Raw genomic sequence first — 24,605 nt, 5'->3', positions numbered from 1 at the left:
AATCAAAAGTGGAAAGTAGGAATAAACAGATCATTTTCAGGATGAAAGGGCCATTTCTAGTGAGATTCTGTAAGGATCACTGCTAGATCCACGTCAGCTCACAATCAAACTAAGTGAACTATACATGGGGACAAAACATTAACGCTTCCAAATTTGCTGATTACAGTGAAATAGGTGAGAACATAAGCTGCAAGTTTCAAAGAATCTGGATAAGTTAAATGAATGGGCTAGAACAAGACAGATTGAATTTAGTACAGCATGTTTTGAGAAGTTTTGTAGCTCACGTTGAGGTTCTGGATGTAGGTTTGCTCACTGAGCTGGAAGGTCCATTTTCAAACATTTTGTCACCATACTAGGTAACACCAGTGAGCCTCCAGATGAAGCACTGGTGGTATGGCCCGCTTTTTATTTATGTGTTTAGGTTTCCTTGGGTTGATGATGATGCCATTTCCAGTGGTGACGTCATTTCTGGTTCTTTTTCTCAGGGGGTGGTAAATGGAATCCAATTCAATGTCTAGTAGTACTGCCAAGCCACTCAATGATGTCCAGTTGAAATGCCATGCTACTAAAAATTCTCATGCATGTCTGTCTGGCTTGGCCGAGGGTGAAAGTGCTGTCCCAGCCAGAAAAAAACCTTCGAACTCAGTGAGCAAACCTACATTTAGAATTCAGTACAAGTACTAAAGGCAGACTATCTCTCAAACAATTGGGAAGTGCAGTGGCCAAGGGATCTAGGTGTCTTTTGACAAGTCACTACACACTGCTTGGTGTAAATGCAGGTTAGTAAGGTTAAAGACTTTTTGGTTGGCATTCAAGGATAATTGTATGCAGAAGTACTGACATCTTGCTGTCATTTTAGAGTCCTAGTGATTTTCAAAAAGCATTTAATAAAGGTATCATGCATTAGGCTACTTAAAATGAGCTCAGTGTTAGAGGTAGCATGTTAGCATGGACAGAGGATTGGCTAACAATTAGAAGACAAAGTTATGACAAAAAAAAAGACATTTCAGGATGACAACCTGTGCAGTGCCACAGTGATCAGTCTTGGGGCCATGATTATTTTCAACATTGCAATGACTTGGATGAGAAATGTGAATGCACTGTAGCCAAGTTTGCAGATGACAAAAATAGTTGCAAAAGCAAGTAATAAGGATGACAGAGTCTGATGAGAGATAGAAACAGATTAAGTGAATGGACTAAATTGTGGCAGATGGAATTGAAATGAGTGTAAAATGTGAAATTATGCACTTTGGCAAGAATAGAGAAGATCAATATTATTTAAATGGAGTATGTCTGCAAAAGCTATGGCAAAGGGATTTGGGAGCCCTCATCCAGCTAGGGGTATTTTTGCTGCACCGGAGGAGGCTAGGATGTGACCTGACAGGTTTGTAAGAACATGAGGGGCATGGATAGGATAAATAGACAAGGTCTTCTCCCTGGGGTGGGGAATGTCCAGAACTAAAGGGCATAGGTTTAGGGTGAGAGAGGAAAGATGTTTTAAAAAAAAAAAAAAGGACCTAAAGGGCAACTTTTTCACGCAGAGGGTGGTGTGCGCATGGAATGAGCTGGCACAGGAAGTGGTGGAGGCTGGTACAATTGCAGCATTTAAAAAAGGCATCCGAATTGGTAAATGAATAGGAAGGGTTGAGAGGGAGATGGGCCAAGTGCTGGCAAATATGACTAGATTAAGTTAGGTTATCTGTTCAGCACAGACAATTTGGACCAAAGGTTCAGTTTCCGTGCTGTACTTCTCTATGACTAAGAAAACATTTAGTCTGTAATCACTGGCATTTTGAAAAATGAGGGAGTGGCCTTGTTGCAACTTACAAAATTGATACAGTGTAGGTATGACAGGATAGGATGTTTCCCTTAGTGAACGATTCTAGAATCTAAAGAGCATAATCTCAGGAAAAGGGCAGGCCATTTAAGACAGATGAACTTCTTCAAACCAGAAGGTGATAAATCTTTGGAATTTTCTATCCCAGAGTGGAATTAATCCAGGTCCCTGGTGCTCTAAGGCAATAGTGCTAACCATGCTGCCTCCAACCTTTTCCTTGCTTGTGTGCCGCCTCCTCCTCTTTGCCACTTTTTTCTTTTCTCTTGTTGCTGTTTCTCGATTAAAGGGTTTTAAAAATATGGCAGTGAGGGTAGTTAAGAGAACAAAATGGTATTCATATGGGATAACTGAGCTACTTGAATTTTCATTAACATGATATTGACATTGATGGAAATGCCAGCATTTTCTGATTGGAGTAATGGCAAGACACCTCCTCAAATATATCTATGGTTTGCCAGCCATTTTCAGAGGGAAGCCAATCACATTGCTCTGGATCTGAAATCAAATACAGTCCAGACCAGTTAAGGGGCAACAAATTTCCTTTCTGGAAAGAGCATTAGCTAAGTTAATTTGCCAGTTTAATGGTCATTGCAAATTTCTTTAATCAACTGAATTTAAAAATGCCCAACTGTCTTAGAGGATCTCAACTAATCTGAAGTATTGGGAAAAATATTATTTGTCCTCAAGCAGATCCAGAGGAGGTTCATGAGAATAATCCCAGGAATGAAAAGTTTAACATGAGGAATGTTTGAGGAGTCTAGGACTATACTCGATGGAGTTTAGAAGGAGTGGAATCTGATTGAAGCTACCATAGTATTAAAAATGGCCTGGACAAAGTAGACATTGGGAAGATGTTTCATTTGCAGGAAAGATGAGAATATGACTCTCAGCCTTACAGTAAGGAGATAAGGAGAAACTTATTCAGCCAGAGTGTGCTGAATCTGTGGAATTATTTCCACAGAAGGCAGTGGAGGCCAGGTCATTGTGCATACTTAAAACCAAGATAGATAAAACCAAGATAGCTCCAAGGGGATCAAAAGTTATGGGGAGAAAGCTGATTGAATGGCAAGCAGACTCGATGGGCCAAATTGCTTAATTTCTGCTCCTAATGTTTTATGGTCTAAGTAGTCTATGCCTTTAGATTAGAAGTTAAGTATCACAAACATAACGCCATCAGACCTGGTATCCTCATCCTAGTGCTGCTTCTGTGTATAGAAGTAGTTCAAAACTGCACCTGTGGCCTAATACTAGTACACTGACTCACTGCTGACACTATGCAATAGAATTTAATGGATGCAAAACTAATTTTTTTTTGAGGGTAGGACAGAGCTAAATTAACCAGCAAGTAATGCAAACATACCCAAAACAATTAGTCAGCCATTCAAGATATGAATAGCAAAGCAAAGGTTAAACATGGTTGAAACAAGTTTAAATAGATACTGAAGGGAGGAGGAAGGGGACGCAACATGATTTGTACAATTACTATATTGCCACTCATTTCATGAATAATTGATTTAAGTTTTAGATCAGACTGCCGAAATATTACTATTACCAGTTGGTATAAAGGCACTGAAACACCAAGTTCAGAGATAATATGTAATTAATCTTTTTTTTTAAAAAGAGGACTTCACTATTAATATGTAGCAGTGCTATAAAAAAACCCTTATTGTATTGATTGACATTGTATTGATAGAGGGCAAATTGTGACACGATATAGAAATCCACGTAAATGTATTACTACTACAGGGGGTTATATTCTGATAACCCCCTAACCAGGGGGTTACCAGAAGATAAATATCATACAAAGAGCAATTATGCCCAAGATCAAACTAAGACTGTGCATGCCCAAAATTCTCCACGAGTGCTGACTGTATACCTGAAGCTGTGCCTACTAACTAGCCAGTCAACATTAGAAAGTTTTTTTTAAATTCAACAGCCCTATAGTGTAGTCCATTCAGACCCTGGAGGGCATCCCACCCAGAACCATCTATCACCCTGAATTTACCGAAACCACCTTTTGGGCAATTTAGTTTAGCCAGTCCACCTAACCTGCTCATCTTTGGACTGTGGGAGGAAACTGGAGCATCCAGAGGAAACCCACACAGGGAAATTGTGTAAACTACACACAGACAGTTACCCTAGCGTGGATTCAAAGCCATGTCCCTGGCACTGAAGCGGCAGAGCTAACCACTGAGATCTCTCTGCCCTCCATCGCTCAACTAGTTTAAAAGCCTCCCAAGTAGCATGAGTAAATCTGCCAGGATATCAGCCCCCTACCAATTCAGGTGCCATGCATCCTTCTTACAGATCATCCCTCCTCCAGAAGAGATTCCAAAAATGTGAATCCTTGATGGCATTCAACATTGAGACAATGATGTAATGTACTCTTCAGTGGACAAAAGGATTGAAGAGGAGAGAAGTGGAGCAGTTTCAAAACTCAACAATGCAAGCTTTGTAGGGATTTGGGCTAGCTCAGTTGGCTGGACATCAGATTTGCAATGCAGAGTCATGTCAAAAGCGCGGTTACAAATTCCTGCACACTGGCTGAGGTAACCACTAAAGGTTCCACTTTTTCAATCACATGCAAGGCATGTTGGCCCTCAAATTAAACTCCCCATTAGTCAACTGTCTCTTTCATTCGAGAGCAGCTCTTGAGAACTATGGAAGCTTTTATTTTACTTATAGATTCACTTATCAATCTATATTGGTCGGCTACCACAAACTTTGGGTTTAAAGATTTAAACTTAATACTACTTTTGCTCACCTGTCAAAAATGCGAGCCTCCTTCAGAACATTTCCCAAGTTGATGTACGCATCCAAGAAATTGGGATCCAAGGTAACAGCCTAGAATTCAATTATAAACTATCATAAAACTCAAAGAATAAAGATTTTAAATTTATCTGAAAAAAAAATTTGAATATTTTGTCAAGCCAAGACAAAATATGAAAACCAAACTGAATTCAAATACACACTGGATTGAGCCAAGACATCAGAAACGTTACAAGACTATGACACTGTTCAATAATGGAACTTCAGTTTATACAAACAGGTTTTGTTTTAATAAAAAGATCTAGGGTCTTCAGTTTTAAACTATAGACTCTGAATGTTTGGGTTTTCACAATTAATAATTTAAAATCATCCCTAATATTTATTGGGTATAAGTTACTACAAACAGCTCAAACAAAAGCATGGCTCATGTAATTACCTTCCATCCAGGCAAGATGCACCAAACCTTAGTTACCTCTTATAATCAAAACATCCTTGGTGATGACACTAAATAGATCAGAGCTTGATTGTTGTAATGGGTGTTGCTTTTAATAGTAACTATATTTTAATAATAAGCATCATTCAAGTATTATGCTGAACCTCACAAACATTCCCTTGTCTATGCTGAGTTGGTTTGTTCAGGTAAAAACATAGAATTTACAATCAATCAATTTCAGTGGCAGAAATAATAATATGGAAAGGAAGAGCAAAAAGAAGCATTTTTGAACAAATTTTTTTAAACCATTAAAGGTAGTTATTCACAGACATGCACAAAGAAAACAAACACTGACCTGGAAATGAGATTAGAAATGGTCAAAAACAGAAACTGAAGAGATTTTTGTTTGAAAAGGAGGCAAACACAGGTTCGAGAAAGAACTCCAAAATATAGGAGCAAAATGCCCAAAGTCTCTGCCACCGACTATATGCAAAGGAGAAACCCAGTGGCTGGCATGTAACCGAAAGCTTCTAGGGGGAAAAGATCTTACAGAGAGAGTCCTGTGTGAATGCATAAAATAAGATGTGAACTTCAACTTCAGTTGGAGTAGACAACATATGGTAGCAATAAATGGCACCATTTGCCATCAGCCGAGTGAGGGACAACTGAAGCTTAAAATAGTCAGGCATCAGATGACACCAATACATTCTCATACTCTCAAATCAGGCAGGCATAATAACTGAGGGATCAGGAATGGGACTGAACACTAACAGTGAACATCCCCAATTCTGACCATATGATGGAGGGAATGTCATTGATGAAGCTGCTGAAGACAGTTGGGTCTAAGACACTATCCTAAAGAACTGTGAAGGAATGCAGCTGAAATGACTATCCTGTAATAATCACATTCACCTTCCTTTGTGCTGGCTCCAACTGCAAACTGAAGACAGCTTTCCACTCTATTCCCATTCAGTCCAGTTTTACAGGGGCAACTTGGAGAAATGCATAGAGATACACAGCACAGAAACAGACCCTTCAGTCCAACTTGTCCAAGCCAACAACTCGATGCTACACCAGAGCAAATATCAAGGGCAGTCATTCTCACCTCAAACTTCATTCACACCTAGTTGTGCAGCTTAGGGTCTTTTGTCAAAAGGTTTGAACAAAGTCTGAAATGAATGTCAAGAGTGGAAAAATCCTGGGGAGAACCAAACTGTTAGTCAGTGAGCAGGTTATTGCCAGGATTGATAGTATAATTGATGGCCCGCTCCATTATTTTATTCATGATCAAGAGTAGACTGATGGATTAGTAACTGGACGGATTGGATTTGTCCTGCTTTTATTGTCTACAAGTAGTAACTGAACAATTTACTACGTTGCTAGATAAATGCCAGTATCATAGCTGTACGGGAACAACTTGGTTAGGGGTGCAGTAGGTTCTGGAGCACAAATCATCCATAGTATTTCTGGAATATGTTCACGACACATAAGCTTTGCAGTTTCCAGTGATTCTAACCATTTCTTGATATCATCTGGAATGAATCAAACTAAAGACGGAGTTTGAAATGTTGGGGACAATGATCTAGTCAGTACTTTTGGCCAAAACCAAAAATTTTGAAATGCTGCACCCTTGTCTTTTGCACTGATGTGCTGGACTCTATCAAGGAGGATAGGATATTTGCGAATCCTCCTCCACCAACGAGGTGTTAATGGTCTATCACCATTGACTACCGGATGTGGCAAGACTGAAGTACTGAGATCTCAGATATGGAATCGCTTAGCTCTATCACTTGCTACTTATGCTGATTGGCAACACGTAATCAAGTGTTGCAGTTCCATCAAGTCAATTTTAAGTATGCCTGGTGCTGTTCTTAGCATGCTCTCCTGCACCCTCTATAGTACTGGAAGTAAAGCAGACTCCACACCAGGTGGTTCTAGATTCTGTTAGAGTAAAATTCTTCTACGGCTGATGGCCTCCAGGAGATCTTGTAGGCTATGTTGGAGTTGCTAAATTTGCATAAAAATCTATTCCATTTTGCAACCAAGTAAGGTCAAACAACACAATGCAGGCATCTTCAATGTGAAAACAGGTCTTTGTTGCCACAAGGACTCATTGGCAGCTCCACCAACAATATGGTCATGAACAGATGCCTCGGCAGCTGGCAGATGAAATATATTTTCCCTCTTGTTAGTTTCCTCAACACCTACCCCAGACCAGTCTAAAACTGCACTTTAGGACTCAACAACCTCCGTTAGTAGTAGTACTGCCAAGCCACTCAATGATGAATATTGACATCCCACACCCAGAATACGTTCTGCACCCTTCTACTCTCACTGCTTTCTCCAAGTGGTGTTCAATATGGCGGAGTCCTGATTCATCAGCTGACAACTGGGGATGGTAATCACAAGGTTTGAGCAACTCTCCCCCAACTGCATACTGACCTGTGCTGATGGGACAGGACATACCAAGGGATGGTAATGGTGGCATCTGGGGTATTTGTGTACTCACCAAATCATATCTCACAAACAAAGTCTGTTGTTAATCTAGTCTGCGAGACAATTCTCCAATTTTGGCCCCAGCCCTCAGATCTTTAGCAAGGAGCACCATGTAGGGTCAATTAACTTCAGTACATATCCAGAGACAGTTACTGGCAATATGGAATGTAATTAAGTTTGCAAGGTGTTTGACTGTAAAGTTTCATTCTATTCATCTGTCTTTTAATGAAAGTAACCATACCTTGTAATAATTCAATGAAAAAAAAAAATCCTATTTTCTTAAATTTGAGAATAGTTTAATTTATTGGGATACCAAATGAAATTGTGGAGAGCTGCAAAAATTGTTCTAGCAACAGTAGTATTTAGGTCAGAAACTTTCAATGTTAAAATGACAAACTTGCTACTTTAGAGCACAAAAGCAATTCTTGAAAGCTTACTGACCCGAGAGGACCGATGCATGAATAAATGTCAATTTTCAGTAGATGTAAAGATGAAGTCATACACTAGCAATTACACTACCATTGCACAGAAAATATTGTGTATTACTCAAATTTCCAAATTTTAAACTCTCAAATAAAATTCCTCCAAGATACAGGTCTAACAGAATAGCATGGTACAATTCAATGAGCTCACACAATAATTTGACCGCTGATCAGAGACCAGATACTCTCTCTCATTTGGAAATTATTTGAAAGATAGCCAGCCTTAAACAAAATGTACAGTAACAGCAGACAGGTAGCTTATCAAAATGAATCCTGAATTGGCACAGCTGGTTAACAAAGTGAATGTAGGTCAAAAATAATATTGGCCTTATTTTTAATTAGGCAAATTAAACATAGGCAAAAACATGTATCCAAGATGGCCTTCTGGAAATTCAGGAAGTCTAAACACTCCGAGACAGCTGGATATTGCGACAGGAGACCACAAAATTTCCAGAAAAAGCTAAACAAAGAAAAATCAAATACTCAGATGATCAAAACATCCCATTAAATAAACACTTATTGCATTTGTGTGATCAAAACCAAAGTTACAACATCACATTTTTGCTTAGAGGGGATATTCAAGTGTCCTGTGGAAAGTGTTGATCACTTGCCTTTTCAAAGTGGTGGATAGCTAGCCAAATCTCTCCCTGGGCATTAAACACACATCCAAGGTTGCTCCAGGCAACAGCGAAGTTTGGCTGAGTCTCAATCGCTTTCAGGTAACAAGCCTTAATTAGTTCAAGTGAAACAAGAGAGGGAACCAGGAAGAAGGGATGGGAGATTTGTAACAAAGATTGAAAGGAAGCAAAAGAAAACTTTATTAGTGCTTATTCTCACACCAGGCAAAAGTGAACCTGCAGTAAAGGCTAGCGCTGAATTCGCTCGCTGGCCCCATGAGAGCATGCGCAAAAACCTCAACCCACTTGCAGCTAGCCATTTTTCAGTTATGAATTTGTGCAAGAATACAGTTCTGTCTTTTTCCACCTTTACCATTATCAGACTACTTAAAACAAGATTACATTTGTTTTGTTTGCTGCAGAACCTGTTAACTTATTGAAAGAGTTTCTGCAGCTGTTTTATAGGTATATCCTTTTCCACTACAGGTTTTATTAGAGATGTGACCAGCATTGATTTTACAGAAGTGTAATTGAGCATACAAAAGGGTATGGAATGTTCCAGATTACACATTAAAAACTGCCTTCGAAGGTTCTAAAATCAATGGATATTTCACTAGTTATGAAAATACACTGAAGAGCAAAGTGCACAACCTCAAATGAGTGCTGGATGAGGATAAAGGTCCCTGTAACGCAAAGCGCTATTGCCAATGCGCCATGCACGGCTCTGCAACATGTTGCAGCGGCGTCACCAGCAGTTCGCAGGCGCAGGTTTGGAAAAAATTTTTTTTTTTTAAAAAACAAAAATCGCAGCACAGCGCACGCATGCGCAGATGCAAAACTGCAAAGTAAATAGCCAGCTGAAATAAATACCACTGGTAGTCCTCAGCACTTTGTACCTCAGGCACAAAGAAATCACTAGAGATACAAGTGATAAATTATCCAGGCTGTGAATTGAACACATATTGCCAATTTCACTGTACCCAAGAAGAAATAAATCACTATTGAAGCCAAATATCAAAACTAAAAATCATTAGTTCAATCAAACAGATTAAAAAAGTTAGAGTTCAAAGAACTAGAAAAATTAAAAGTATTATGACTGAGCAGCTGTATAAGGCTATGCTGCACATATTGTTCTTTTGACACCAGTCAGAATTAACAAGCACCAGTGACAACCTGGACACTTCACTCAGAACTATCTAAGGTAGATGCGCAGCCAGCTATCTACTGAATAACGCAGGCGCTCGCATGCGCATCGCCGCGCAGCCTATGCGTTACTGCAGGCTCACAGCGCATGATCAGTAGAGCAGATTGCTGCAAACCAAACAAAGAGGAAAGAAATTAACAAAATCAGTAGTTAGAAGCTTTACTGGTACTTTGTAGAGCTATTGCCAATTTTAAATATATAAATATTTTTTTTTCTAAGACAGTGGCTACTATAAAAACACGCATCAAGTTGAACAATTTTTCTTCCCAATTACAGTTATTTTTCCCATTTTTAAGTAGTAAATATGAATACTTATTTAGACACTTTTTTGGAAGCCACGAGACAGAAGAACTCAGGCATGGAGGCAAATTGTTTGTGGCAGTGCTACAAACCCGTTACCATTATTTCATCTCATTTTCAGGGTAGTCGATGATGGGAAGAGCAGACGGTGTCACCCCTAGATCCTGGCCTCGACCTCCGGTCAGCGAGGCACCTACAGGGGAGAGCTTTCACCCGCCTGAAACCTTCTATGTATAATATCAATCATGAAAACGAAAAAGACAAATAAGAAAGACAAAATAGTTAGTAAAGAGTCCAACAACATATTCCTGGATTTGTTCTAAAATGCAATCTTCTGAAAGAAAAAAAACAGACAGTTTCACGCTTATGTTCCAAAGCAGTTAATGTGTTTAGCTTCAATTCATGCATTCAAAGTGCTGAAATGTACAACTGCATCTGACAATGACATGTTTGGGGCACCAACTTTGAGAAAGAAAAACCAAGAACGACAACAAAAACAAAAAAAATAAAAATTCGGTAGTCTGCTGTGAAGGCATCTACTCACCGAACCAAAAAAAACTGTAAACTTAGGTTTAGATTTTGCCTATCCAAATTGGAAACACACCAGCAAGGGATGGGCAAGGGAGTGCAGGAGAGGGTAGGGTGGAGCAAGGGTTGTTATTCTCAGACCTCCTTTCCATACCAGACAGCCTCAAATTCAAGGAAGAAAGGGCCTCCATATAAATCACAAAAAAGTTGTATTTACAAACTAGCTACACTAAACATCTACTGGTTTTGCCTTTTAAATGTACCGATCAGAGCTTTAAATGAAATCTCATTTTATACTTCATCGAACGAAACATCTAACTATCGCCTTCCACCGCTGAAATAAAGAAGTCAGCATCGAGGAGCAAGCGCAGTCTCACTTAATACAGATTGAAGCCGCAGTGGAATGCGCTGAAAGTTAGCTCTCCATTCAACGGCCTGTGGGCTGAGGCACTATTTACCCCATTGATCATTGTAACCCCACCTCCCCACATCCACCCACCAAGCCCTCTCACTCTACCCCATAAGCACACATACACAAAGTCAAATGGACAGCTACGCTGCGCAGACACTCCACTTTGCAAGCGCGCGGGACTCAGAATGTCAGGTTGAGGGACTCTGGATGAGGTCCCCCTCTCCTCACATTCATTGCCCCTCAGTGGCTTTGCATAAGGTGGCTTTTAACTCTCCAAAAGGGTGTATTTATATGTATATATACACATGTAAACATGTACATATATATATACATACACATACATTAAAATGTAAATTTGAAACAATGGGTGATCAACACCACTTAAGTGTCAGGACTACACTACATCGAAAAGAAATTCAGCTGCTAGAAGCCACCTTATTAACTGAGCAAATCTGGTACATCGGTTCATTTCTCAAGACAAAACCAGCACTTCAGAAACAAAAGGTTTGAGAACTCAAAATTTGGGAACTGACACGGTAATAGCAGCCATTACAAATGCAACCTTTCTTCCCATTAATGTTGACGGTCTGTGTGAGGAGTGCAGATGGTGAAAGTAGCTGACATGTCTCTGTAACAGAGACAGAATTAAGGGGGAGAAACAAAAAAAGAGGGAGGACTGTACTAATTCATACAATTTCAGCCAATCCTTTTCAGGAAGTCTATTTACTTAGCCACAGGAGCCTCATTTTCTTACTACACTTGTTCAGTCAGGTTCCTCCAGCCATGTCTGACAAGGGGGTACACAGTCGATCATTTTCCGTGGTTACTATCCACTCAAAGTAACTACTCGTCAGGATGATAGATTGCTATCATGACTGCCTAAGAGTTTCTCTTCACGGTATGAATTAATTACCACCACCACTTACCTTGGCTTCTTCTAAGCGACCCAGGGCTTTAAGGAGGTTCCCCAGGTCACTGCGAACACAATACAAATCCTGTTAAAACAAGAGTAATAAGTTTATTTATGACTCATGTACCAGAAAAGAGTTTTGATTATAAATTTAAATATAAATACAAATCATATTATGAATCTCACTTAAAATGAGATATGAATTACATCTCCAAATTCTCTAGTCAGTTTGCTGCTGAATTTTATCCAACTATCTCACTTTATGTGCATTGTTCCTAAGCTATATACAGCAGTCTCAAAGTGCAAATTAAGCTGTTCAGTGGTTCCAGTCTACAGACATCGCTTCAACAAAAAAAAAAATCATTTTTCAGACTATAGCCCTAAAAAAAAACTAACCAGCTGTCACATAGCTGGCTTACCACAAGGTTGGAGCTGTCATGTCTGCAAAGCTAAATATTAAGAAACTGAACAAACCCAAAGCTACGTGAAAAACAGCAAAACAAAATTTGATTTGCAGGTGACAATTAATTACTAGCATGTCTCAGATGGCACTGCTTACAATTCACTTTGTAACAGGAAAGCTGATGATAGTATATAAACATTTAAAACTAATGAAAAATTATTTTACAGGCACTAAGATTTTAACTTCAATCAAATGTCAGGATTATGCTAATGCCCCAATTGATAACGAAACAACTTCTATTCTGAAATCTCATATTTACGTCCTATCCAAGTAGTCAAGGCAGCACTGCCATTAGTTGCAGGATTCAAAATAGTCAGAAAAGCTTCTATTAGCAGTTATTTTAAAAATTATTAACTTAATAACAGAGCTAGATTTTTGTACATCCTGATCCAATTGTGTCTCAGCTTTTAAACATGCTCCACTTCAAAGCCATACCTAGGTTTTGACAATACACAAGATCAAATACCATTAAAAATACTCAGACTGCACACCTTCCTGGTCATCCTCTTCCACTGCAAAGTCCTTGGATAACTGTTCTTGCTCACAAAAAACAAAAGCTCAATCTTATTGTCTGACTTGATCCTGAACTCAAATAATAATAATGCTATATCTTTTCTACTAAATTTCAGTTACATAAGTAGATTTTACCTAGAGGGGACTTTGCACGTAAGGGCCATCTATTCCAATTGACTCATTATTGTATTTCAAGATCATGGTATACCAACTATACCTTGAATATTTCTTTAGAACACAGTTGACAAGTTAATGCACATTTTGGTCTTCCATTTCTTCCTTAACAAGGACAGCAAATTCAAACTTACACTTGTGGGCTATCAGCATTGTTTGAAAAAAATTCTCCTTATGGTTGGAAATTGCTATGAAAACAACACCATCAGGCCTATGTTAAACTATAAAAGGATTTTCAGCAAAGACTCTAACCCAAAGCTTTAAACGAGACATTTATACTCTAGTTTCTCACACAACTAAATGCTTGTGATTGTTGGAAGCCAGTCAACTCAGTTGTTACATTGCTGCAGGAGTACTGCCCTTGGTCCAAACATCTTCAACTGCAATTACCTTCTTTCCATCTCAAGGTGATAAGTTTCCACTGTCCACTACAGAATGTTCAGAACTATTCACAACTCAGATATTGAACCTTCCTCCAACAGAAGAGACCACTTTTTTCCACCCAAACCATCACAAGTCCAGAGTGACTAGAAACTGAGCACGACCAGTCTGCCTACCAGCTACAAGCAAACAGTCAGATATGACAGAACATTTTCTGCTTGTTTGGACAGTGGCAGCTCCAGCAACACTGAAGCAGCTTGATACCATCAGGACAAAGGAGCCAGCTTGACTAGCATCCCATTTTTTACTTCCAAATTTTACTCCTCTTCCTACGTAACAGTATGCATACAACACACATGATGCACTACGACGACTCGAGCCTCCTGACGGTATATTCTAAATCCCCTATCCAGGATAAGAGGAGCAGACATATGACCAACACCTGCAAGCTTCTTCAAAGTCATGCACTATTCAGAGTTGGAACTACATGGATCAAAAGCCTGAAACTCCCTTGCTAATAGCATAGCTGCAGACTGACAGCAATAATTCAAGGCATAACTCAGCACCATCTTTTCAAGCACATTTGGAATTTGCTTCAAAGTCAATCCTGGCTTTGCCACTGAACCCCAGGTTGCATGAAAGTACATTTAAAAATCTATTAGTATAATGGTGACAAGTAGCCAGGCATTCTGCACGGAATGACTACCTAGATTTCAAAATAGGTTAGCAAAACGCAACCTTGCATTGCTTTCAAAATACCAACCCATACTCAAGATTGCAATTAAGTATTATTACCTCAAACCCATTCTTTTGGCAAGCCTGCCTGTCTCAAAATTAATTATGCAATGTATAGTAGTCATTCATGCGAGGTGGTGTTTTATGCAAAGCTACTGCTCCCATTTACCTTCTTTTCACTTATTTCCGCTACACTTAGTATTTCAAATACAGATCTTTTCAAAATAAAAACATCACTGTATGAATGGAAGGCCAAAGCTATTTATCTCAATTCTTATATCTTCCAACATTAGAGATAAGCCTTACTGCTGACTACAAAGTGCCTAATGGGTCTGGCATGTTTTGAACAATCTTTTCAGTATGCTGAAAATACTGATCCTCTTTGGGACAACAATTAGTGGAAGGTAGTACATAGAATGCATTGGGAATATGAGTTTGCATACCCGTAGAGTTTTTTGTTCCCACTACTATTCCAATTTTTATTCCTGAGACAAACACTAAAGGCATGCCAATTCATCTTGCACAATCATTGTGTAAGTTATTGTGCTTAGAAGCACTTGCAGAGGATGATGGATGGTCCAGATTTAGAGGGCTTGATTTACATAGTCATATGTACTGTTTAGAGCAAAAAAGCTTTGTTTGAGAGCAGCACAGGTAAATCATAGCAAGTAAGGAAGTACAGATCATTTGCTAATCCACATTTTCTCAAGGTGGACAAGGAATCCAGGATAGAACCTGCAATCTAGACTGAGTATTTACATACAGATGGGGCAATATTCTTTATTTTCACAGTTCTTGGAGCCAGAGTCGTGATCTCCTTCTGCATAGTCTGCAACACCAGGATACGTAGTAGCACCAGCCAAGGTGGTGTTCACATACAAATCTTTCCTGAAATCTGCATCATGCTTGCATGATTCCTTTATAAATAGTCACATACATAACACATGAGATATGAGATATATGGGATATGGTATCAAGAGGGCCTCAGAGCATCTAAAATGATTAATTACCTGCCTACCTCTTCTCCAGAGTGGAGGAGGAAGCAGCAGTGGACATCTTCAGTGAAACAAAGCAGAACTTCTTTAGGTCAGACAGACAATTTCTCCCTCCGTTGTGGTGATAAAGGGTAGCCTGTCAGTATCTTCATGGGGTAGTTGTCAATCAGATCGCAACCAGCCAAACCCAGACAATGAATCACAGAGGGCAGGGACCTTTGTGATGGAAAGCCCATCACAATACAAATGGTTCTACCAGAGGCATACAGAAACAGCACAGCCTGGAAGGGAACATGGCATTGGTATGGATAGTTTTAAAAATCATTGGTCATCTCTTCTGTTTGCTTTGGGGTTCAGGGGTCTTCTGTGAAGACCGTGTTCTTCAGGAACAAAGTTCACTGTAAAACATATGATGCCAAAACTTTCTCATGTCATCCCAGTTGATGACAATACCATGCACAACAGGATATTTCAACATCAGGATGCCCCCTTTCCTCCAGGCTTCAATCAACATTACTATCTTTTTGTCCCAATCCAACCATTACACCCTGCTGTTTTGGGTGATCAACTCTAGAGGGGAAAACAGCACAAAGGGGCATCATCACCAGCAGATGATGCACATACCAGAGCCATATTGTGAGCAACTGCATCATCCATGGCTATAGATTATCATTTGTTTCCATCTCTGCAGCCACAAGCCCGATCTCGCTCTTGGTCACTGGGTATTCAAAAAGCGTCAGGGAGGTGGAACATCATGAATTTCCATGGCATTCTTGCACAGGGACCATGCTAATCATCTCTGTATTGCTCCCATTTTAGCATCTGCTGCCGAAGTTAGTGTCTATCCTGGTGAGATTAGGCATTTCAGCCAACTTTACACTATAAGGATCACGTTTAGCTTCTGTCTTTTCATCTTTCAGACAAACAGATAATCAAGCACAGGTCTAAATCTTCAGAAAATGGGTTGACAGATTGTTTGGAGAATCAGTATTGCTATACAGGTTCCATAATACAAAGCAGTAGAATCACCGTTCCACATAGAATTTAAATTTGTTTGATCAGAGGCTATTCAATTTACAGCAAATTGTATAGCTGACCATGCACATCTTGGAGGTCCTTGCTGTTTCTGCTCCTCTCGAGATGCCTGGAACCAACCCTTATTTATTTCCAGATCCACGAACCAAGAGCAGAAAGAACGCAAGTGAAATCTTTATGGGGTTGAATGAAAAATGACAGAAATCCAAAATGATAAATAACTGCTGATCAAGGACTCAACCTTTGTCAATTTGCAAGGAGCTTTAACTATGTGCACATAGAAAATAACTTCTCAGCATTGCTTGTCACCATCCAAGATCAACAAACTGACTAGCAAACAGGACTCTTCCCAATCAGCCCTGAAAGATCCATTCAGCAACTAAACTATAGATAGTCTAAACTGAGTATGCTCGGGAAGTTTATCAATTTCTATGTTCACCAACTGGAGTCTTTCCCACTGCAAATGGCATTAAAAGACAAATGAAAAAAAAAGTGCCCTACAAGAAAATTTAAAATAAAACAAAATTGCAATCAGAAAACAAAACTGAAGCCAAAGTGGAACTGCAGCTTCAAGTTTACAGTTAGCTGAAACAACAGTAGATAACCTACAGTCTTTATACCAGAAACTCAAGTTTAAAAATCTGACTAAAATTACTTCTTTACGTACAGGATTATACTGTAGGGCAGATACATAGGCTTGCACTGCACCCTCCATGTCTCCTGCTGCAACCAGTGCTGCTGCCAAGTTGATGTATCCGTCAATAAAGTCTGGTTTGAGCCGAAGGGCATGTCGATAATGTTCAATAGCCTCCTGAAGTTGTCCACGCTCTTTGTAGACATTTCCCAAGTTTGAATAAGCCTCAGCCAACATGGGGTTCTGTTTGATAGCCAGAGTGCTAAAGTGAGCAGACCTAAAAAAGGATAAAAGGTTGTTTAAATTTTATTTTTATATCCTCGCATCACATAGTAAAATACACTTTGTGATCAGACTACTTATTTTGTATGGTCATGAAAACATGTTTCTTTTAACTACATTACATTGACTGAATTAACCCTATTAAAAAGGCAGTTTATTGAATTTTCCAATGAAAAGGTTTTCAATAACTTACAGATGTACAGCATGGAAACAGATCCTTTGGTCCAACTTCTTCATGCTGACCAGATATCCTAATCTGATCTAGTCCCATTTGCCACAACTTGGCCCATATCCCTCCAAACCCTTCCTATTCATATACCCATCCAAATGCCTTTTAAATGTTGCAATTGTACCAGCCTCCACCACTTCCTCTGGCAGCTCATTCCATACATGTACCATTCTCTGCATGAAAATGTTACCCCTTAGGTCTCTTTTATATCTTTCCCCCCTCACCCTAAACCAATGCCCTCTAGTTCTAGACTTCCCCATCCTGGGGAAAAGACCTGACTATTCAGGATATAGGTTTGCTCACTGAGCTGCAAGGTTCATTTCCAGACATTTTGTCACTCTACTATGTAACATCTCCAGTGGGCCTTGAGGCCAATAACTGTTGATGATTCCTGATTTCTATTTGTGCTTTTGGTTAACTTTGGGATGGTGATGTCATTTCCTGTGGTGACATTTCTTGTGATGTCATTTCCTGTTCTTTTTTGAGGGGGTAGTAGATGGGGTCTAACTCAATGTGTTTGATCTTAGAGTTGCGGTTGGAATGCCATGCTTCTAGGAATTCTTGTGTCTCTCTCTCTCTCTCTGTTTGGCTTGTCAGAGGATGGATGTGCTGTCCCATCTGGAGCCCCACTGAAGAGGTTACCTAGTAGGGTGATGAAACGTTTGGAAATGCACCTTCCAGTTCAGCGAGCAAATCTACATCCAGAACCTCAACCTGAGCTATAAGTCTTCTCAAACCTCACCTGACTATTCACCCTATCCATGCCCCTGATGATTGGAAGGTCATGTTGCAACTTACAGGGCATTGGTTAGACTGCTTTTGGAATTCTGGTCTCCTTGCTATAGGAAAGATGCTGTAAAATTTGCAAGGGCTAGAAAAGATTTACAATGAGGGTTTGAGCTATAAGGAGAGGGTGAATAGGCTGGTGCTACTTTCCATGGAGCACTGGATGCTGAGGGTGACCTTACATCAAGTGGATTAGTTACCTGTCCAGTCTGCGACACTGGAAATGTATGGAGGAGAGAAGCAAAAGCACACCAGTGTTATCAGGCTCTTGTCTCCAAAGTTGCATGCAGTGCCTCTCAGCTGCCTCAAAGTCTCCTGCTTGATATTCACGATGCGCCAGTTCTGCTAACCCTGGAATGGAAGCATGCACTTTTAGTGCTACTTACACAAGAGCCAGTAGAAAAAAAAAATACATTTTAAAAAAAAAACAATGAAAATGTACAAACATGAAAGGCACACAGATCACTCAAAAACACTTGCTACCATGTAATCATAACTGCGATGTTCTGTAAAGCTGGACAACCGTAAAAGGAATTTATTTAATAGAACAAAACATGTTAAGATTTCTCCTCAAGAGTAAACAAGGTTGTCAACCAGGAGGGAGATGGTTGAATAAGAGAAAAGGAAGATGGCAGGAAAGCATTAAAGGCGCTCTGAAGCAATAAAAGAATGAAAGGAGCTTTCAGCAGCAAATGGCTAAGGCAGAGATGGGATCTGCTAATGTTAGTGGTGAAGTAGTTAATCTTAACAATGGGTGGATATTGTAAGAAGCATACACTGGATTTAAAATAGAACATGAAGATTACATAAAACATGTATCTTGAAAATAACATTCTTCCTCTTACATAACCAGTTCAGGTAACTGAGTTTACATAATGTTGTCATTGTGCAAGCCTTTGATATTTCAGGAATTTTTTTGGACCATTAGTCAATGCAGAGTTTAAAACTCAATGAAATTGATGCTCATCAGTTAAAGGAGTGGTGTATTTTGTCTATAATCATAAAATACCATTTTAGTGCCTTCAAACAAAAAGTCTGCAAGCTTCATGACTTGTATCCTCCAGTGAATCAGAAGGACATATTTCAGCAAGCCTCCATATAGCCAGACCCAACCTTCAAGCATCTGTACAGAACAAGCATAATTATTGCACTTTGATACACAGACAAATGTTTGTTCAGGGAAGGTAGCTAAACCCACATTTAAAATTAGAAAAATTAATTCCTGGATAATGGAGCATTTAACTAGGTTAACCAGCTATTGTCATTAAACCCAAGTCCCTTTTGTCACATTCCTTACCCCAAGGAGCAAGAATCCTGCCCACAATACAAAGTTTGAAATCATTCACGTCAGTTCCAGCAGGTAGTCCCATTTCTTTATCATGCTGGCTCAAATCCATGAGACCATTGAATCAAGAAGGGCCAATTATGCTACCCACTTTAGGAGACAAATGTGAGTTGAAAGGGAAATCATATTCTTTGCAAAATTAAAATGTGCTGCACAAAGAAAAAGCACTGTATATACTGTACTTGACTTTCCAGAAGACATCTGATGAGGTGCAGAAAATGAAAGTCCATGGTCTAAGGAGTGACATATTGACATGACTTTAGCTAACAGGACAGAATACATACAAGTTGGTTGGTTTCTAGCTGAAAAGATGAGTGGCAGAATCTCAACTTCTTACAACTTCTATAAAATGACCAGGGTTAAAATAAAAGGTACAGTTGCCAAATTTGCAGGTGACACAAAGAAACCTGGGAAGGGAACACAAGGAGGCTTCAAACAGCTTTCACAGGTTAAGCGTGCGAGGAAAGATTTGATTTGATGTGGGAATGTGAATTTGCCCACTTTGAAAGGAAGAATAAAAGGAAGTTACCACCTAGATGTTACATACCTGCAATGCAGAGGCATCTGGGTGACCTTGCGTGTGAATCACAAAAGGTTAGCATGCAGGTAATTAGGAAAACTAATAGTATGTTATTCTGTTGTGGTTCTGTTTGTCGAGCTGGAGGAAATGCCGGAGGAAAGATCACAGAAGCACTTCACAGGAGGCTCCCAAGCACTGGGGATGTCACCTAGACAGGGGACGAAACGTCTGCAACACAAATTCCCAGCTCGGCGAACAGAACTACAACAACGAGCACCCGAGCTACAAATCTTCTCACAAACTTTGCGTATGCTATTCTTTATCAAGATGGGAATTGAATAGAAACGTAGGGAGGCAATGCTTCAATCATACAGGGAATCAGTGAGATTGAAACGGGAGTGGCATATGCATTATTTACCTTATTTAAGGAATTCTAATATATTGGAACAAGAGAGTACTTACTCGACAAATACTTGAAATGCTGGGTTGTTTTAGAAAGGTTGGACAGTTTTCACTGGAGTTAGGAGTAATTTGACAGAAACAGGCAAGATTCTGAGAGGTCTTAACAAGATACATGGAAAAGATGTTGCCTTTGCTATAAAAATCTAAAAATAGGGATAAAATTAAAAGTAAGGGGTGACCAATTTACGACCGCAATGAAAATTTTTGTTTTATTCAGATGGTCACAAGTCTTTAAAATGGTCTTCCTGAAAAGACAGTGCAAGCAAGAGTCTGAGTCTTTTAAAAAAAAAAGCAGGTCGATAGATTATTGGTAAACACTGGGTGACAAGACTAATCAGATCAACCATCCTACTCTCCTAAGACAGCACACCATTCCAGTTCTCATTCAAGATAGAGTTATCACAGTCCCAGAAGAAGACCAGAAGGAAATGCATGCACGAGAGAGAGGGACAACTGGAGTTTAAGCAGAGGGTCATACGTCTCAGACAAAGGGGGAGGTTCAGAAGGCAGGACTTGGATGGGGATCTCAGCCAGGGCAGGAACTGAACCTATGCTGTTGACAACATTCTGAATTGCAGACCTTCTGTCCCATCAACAAAGCTCACCAACCCTTGTATCACTCAAGTAAATCTCCACTGAACCATCGAGTCACAGATGTACAGTATGGAAGCAGACCCATTGGTCCAACTTGCCCATGCCGACCAGACAGCCTAATCTAGCCCGCTTTGCCAGCACTTGGCTCATATCCCTCCAAATCCTTCCTATTCATATACTGATCCAGATGCCTTTTAAACACTGCAATTATACCAGCCTCCTCACTTGCTCTGGCAGCTAATGCCATACACGTACCACCCTGTGTGAAAAAGTTGCCCTCTTTCCCCTCTCACCCTAAACCTATGCCCTCTAGTTCTGGACTCCGACCCCAGGGAAAAGACTTTGTCTATTTATCCTATCCATGCCCCTCATGATTTCATAAACCTCTATAAAAGGTCACCTCTCAGTCTCCGACACTCCAGGGAAAACAGCCCCAGCCTATTCTGCCTCTCCCTGTATCAAATCCTCCAACCCTGGCAACATCCTTGGAAATCTTTTCTGAACCCTTTCAAGTTTCACAACATTCTTCCTATAGGAAGATCAGAATTGCACGCAATATTCCAACAGTGGCCTAACCAATGTCCTGTATGGCTGCAACATGACCTCCCAATTCCCGTATTCAATACTCTGACCGATAAAAGGAAAGCATACCAAATGCCTTCTTCACGATCCTATCTACCTGCAACTCCACTTTCAAGGAGCTATGAACCTGCACTCCAAGGTCTCTTTGTTCAGCAACACTCCCCAGGACCTTACCATTAAGTGTACAAGTTTTGCTTTTCCAAAATACAGCACCTCACATTTATCTAAGCTAAACTCCATCTGCCACTCTGCAGACCATCAAGATCCCTTTTTTGCTGTCCACTACACCCCCAATTTTGGTGTCATCTGCAAACTTATGAACTACACCTCCTATGTTTGCATCCAAATCATTTATATAAAATGATAAAAAGCAGTGGACCCAGCATCGATCCTTGTAGCACTCCACTGGTCACAGGCCTCCAGTCTGAAAAGCAACCTTCCACCACCATCCAGTCTTCTACTTTCAAACTAGTTCTGTATCCAAATGGCTAGCCCTCCCTGTATTCCATGAGATCTAACCTTGCTAACCAGTCTCCCACGAGGAATCTTGTCAAACACCTTACTGGAGTCCATATAGATCACATCTACCGCTCTGCCCTCATCAATCCTGTTACCTCTTCAAAAAAAAAACTCAAATTTGAGAGACGTGATTTTCCACGCACAAAGCCATGCTGACTATCCCTAAGAATGATACTGAATACATATAATCACCATACAGCCTAAAATTCTGACATTTTGTTGAAGCTAAGACCACGATTCAATCAACTGAAAGTGATTTGGGCCTGGGACATTACACGAAGGGACTCCAGCATCAATGACCTCATACAAGCACAATCATCTGCACTGTGCTCAGAAAGACCAACAAACTGAAACTCCCCATACAGCACATTGCAAAATACCAACAAGGCGATTACATATCCAAAAATCAGCTGAAACACTGATCAAACTTCACCACTATTCAAAATCAGTTAAATATGATTTGCCATGAACAAATTTACACTGGCTCTCCTCATTTGACAACTGCCTTTCCAAAGAAATGTTTCGTCTCTAATAATTAACAATTTCTCCACACTACAACCTATACTTATGACATTTGGCAAGACAATACAGTACAAGTATTGCTGAATGAGAGAAAGACATGTTCATCTTGTGTTTAGCCAGAATCAGAAGATCAAATCTCAAAAGGAGCAATAATTTACACTGCATGAAAAGAGAATGCCGATAGTTGGCCAGTGGACTCATTGCTTTAAAGAATGCACCAGGAAACAGTTAACTATCAAAATATGCATAGATATGCTCTGTTTGCAAACATGGCACTGCATGAACATTCAGATTATGACCAAGGCCACCATCAGTTCCACTTTTGCTTCTTTCAGAATCCTTGGGTGCATTCATCTACACTTAGCTGTCCCAAATGATTATCTGTTCATTACTGAGAAGCAATGAAGCAGGTCTTCTCTACCTAATATCCTAACCCAAAATTTCACTTTCCCCTTTTGTTCAACCCTCCCCTCACTCCAGATTGTGATGGTAAATACACATTTAATATTTTCACAAATCCTCTACCTTTGCATGGAGATTTCCCTTTGGATCCTAAAGATTAAAGTAGTGAAACAAATCACACTTTATTCATACACTATAGTTAAAATACAACTGACGAAAGAAATTGAAATAAATTAACTACTGGAAAACTTAGCAGAATAATGGATTATTTACCTACTAAAAACTGTAACTGTTCCAATATACTAAACACCCCATAAACACCCTTGTCAAAGGCAAAATCAGTAAAATAGATAGTCTCTCAAGCAACTCTCCAGTCCAGGAGGAAAAGAAAAGCTCAGTCGCAGACAGGGATGTACTGTAGCTTCCAAACCCAGCTTCAAGACTGCAGTAATTGTCACTGAACAAAAAGCAAATTCCCGACTCTGGGGGAGCTTGACCCCTCCCATTCAGGCTGCTTTTATTGTTCCAACTTTTAAAAACAACCAAGACCTCACAAACTGCTTACTTCTTGGAAATCCAACATACAGATTGGCACTGCGGTCTTAAAACCGGTTTTCAAAACAAAAACAGGATAGAATACACCTCTTAAAGTCATAGTATTGTCAGAATACCAATAGCTCTCAATACCATTGGTACACTATAGATATTGATGCATTTACAACTTCATACTCAGTCACCTTTAGCTTTCTCAATTTGGGCCATTTTAGGCATATTTTCTATTTGCTCTTGGGATTTGGGCATCACTGCCTTGGAAGCCTACATTGCACAACCCAAATTGCCCAGGTGGTGGTGGTGAACTGCGTTTTTGAACGGCTGCAATCTATGGAGTGGACCCCCGGTGCAATTAGGATGGAGGCTGTAAGATTTTGACCCACGGACAGTAGGTCCAGATTACAACATCACTCCACAATGGAATGATAACTAGTCTCAAGGAGTTTCTGCAGGTAGTCTGTGCTCCAATGCACCATCTTCTAGGTGGAAGTGACTGTCTTGGATGGTGCTATCGAAGGAGCCTTAACAAATTTCTATAATAGATTCTAGATGCTACATGCATTGCTGTAGCTGTGCATCAGTGGAAGATCAAGAGAAAGCTGGCAGATGGAGTGGATGAAATTTCTAAACAGCCCACCCAACAGTTTCTCTTTATCTACAGCAGATTACAAAGAGCTCCAAAAATTCATTTGATGATTGCTCTTTCAAAAAGAAAATCATGACTCTACCAGATATTTTGACATTTTCTAAGTGCCCTGCCACAACGCATAATCGCTTGTAACATTTTTCCTTATGACTGATGTTAAACTAATTGGCCTGCAGTTTCCTACTTTCTGTCTACCTTCCTTTTCAAGTAAAAGGAATCACACTTGGTATATTCCAATGTATTGGG

General features: G+C 39.8%; 1 protein-coding gene, 1 non-coding gene and 1 pseudogene across 4 annotated transcripts in view; all 3 read right to left on the bottom strand.

Annotated features, from left to right (window-relative positions):
* The window catches only part of LOC122557248 (UDP-N-acetylglucosamine--peptide N-acetylglucosaminyltransferase 110 kDa subunit), an 81,691-nt gene that overhangs the window by 52,206 nt on the left and 4,880 nt on the right, over nt 1–24,605 (bottom strand). For 2 of the 3 annotated variants that reach the window (XM_043704749.1, XM_043704748.1), the window contains exons 2-6: nt 18,416–18,566; nt 16,952–17,195; nt 12,005–12,073; nt 8,629–8,745; nt 4,602–4,681 (exon numbers count right to left, since the gene is read on the bottom strand). In XM_043704749.1, coding sequence (XP_043560684.1) covers nt 4,602–4,681; nt 8,629–8,745; nt 12,005–12,073; nt 16,952–17,195; nt 18,416–18,566 — 661 coding nt within the window. The other variant, XM_043704750.1, reaches the window with a different exon arrangement.
* LOC122557250 lies at nt 12,091–16,941 on the bottom strand (annotated as a pseudogene).
* LOC122557573 lies at nt 15,986–16,088 on the bottom strand. The gene has a single exon (XR_006313875.1). It is a non-coding gene; the product is annotated as a U6 spliceosomal RNA (small nuclear RNA).

The sequence above is a fragment of the Chiloscyllium plagiosum genome, chromosome 15, assembly GCF_004010195.1.
Source record: "Chiloscyllium plagiosum isolate BGI_BamShark_2017 chromosome 15, ASM401019v2, whole genome shotgun sequence".
In the NCBI taxonomy this organism is placed as follows: Eukaryota; Metazoa; Chordata; class Chondrichthyes; order Orectolobiformes; family Hemiscylliidae; genus Chiloscyllium; species Chiloscyllium plagiosum.
The sequence above is the reverse complement of the archived record's forward strand: the minus strand, read 5'-3'. Positions and strand labels throughout refer to the sequence as shown.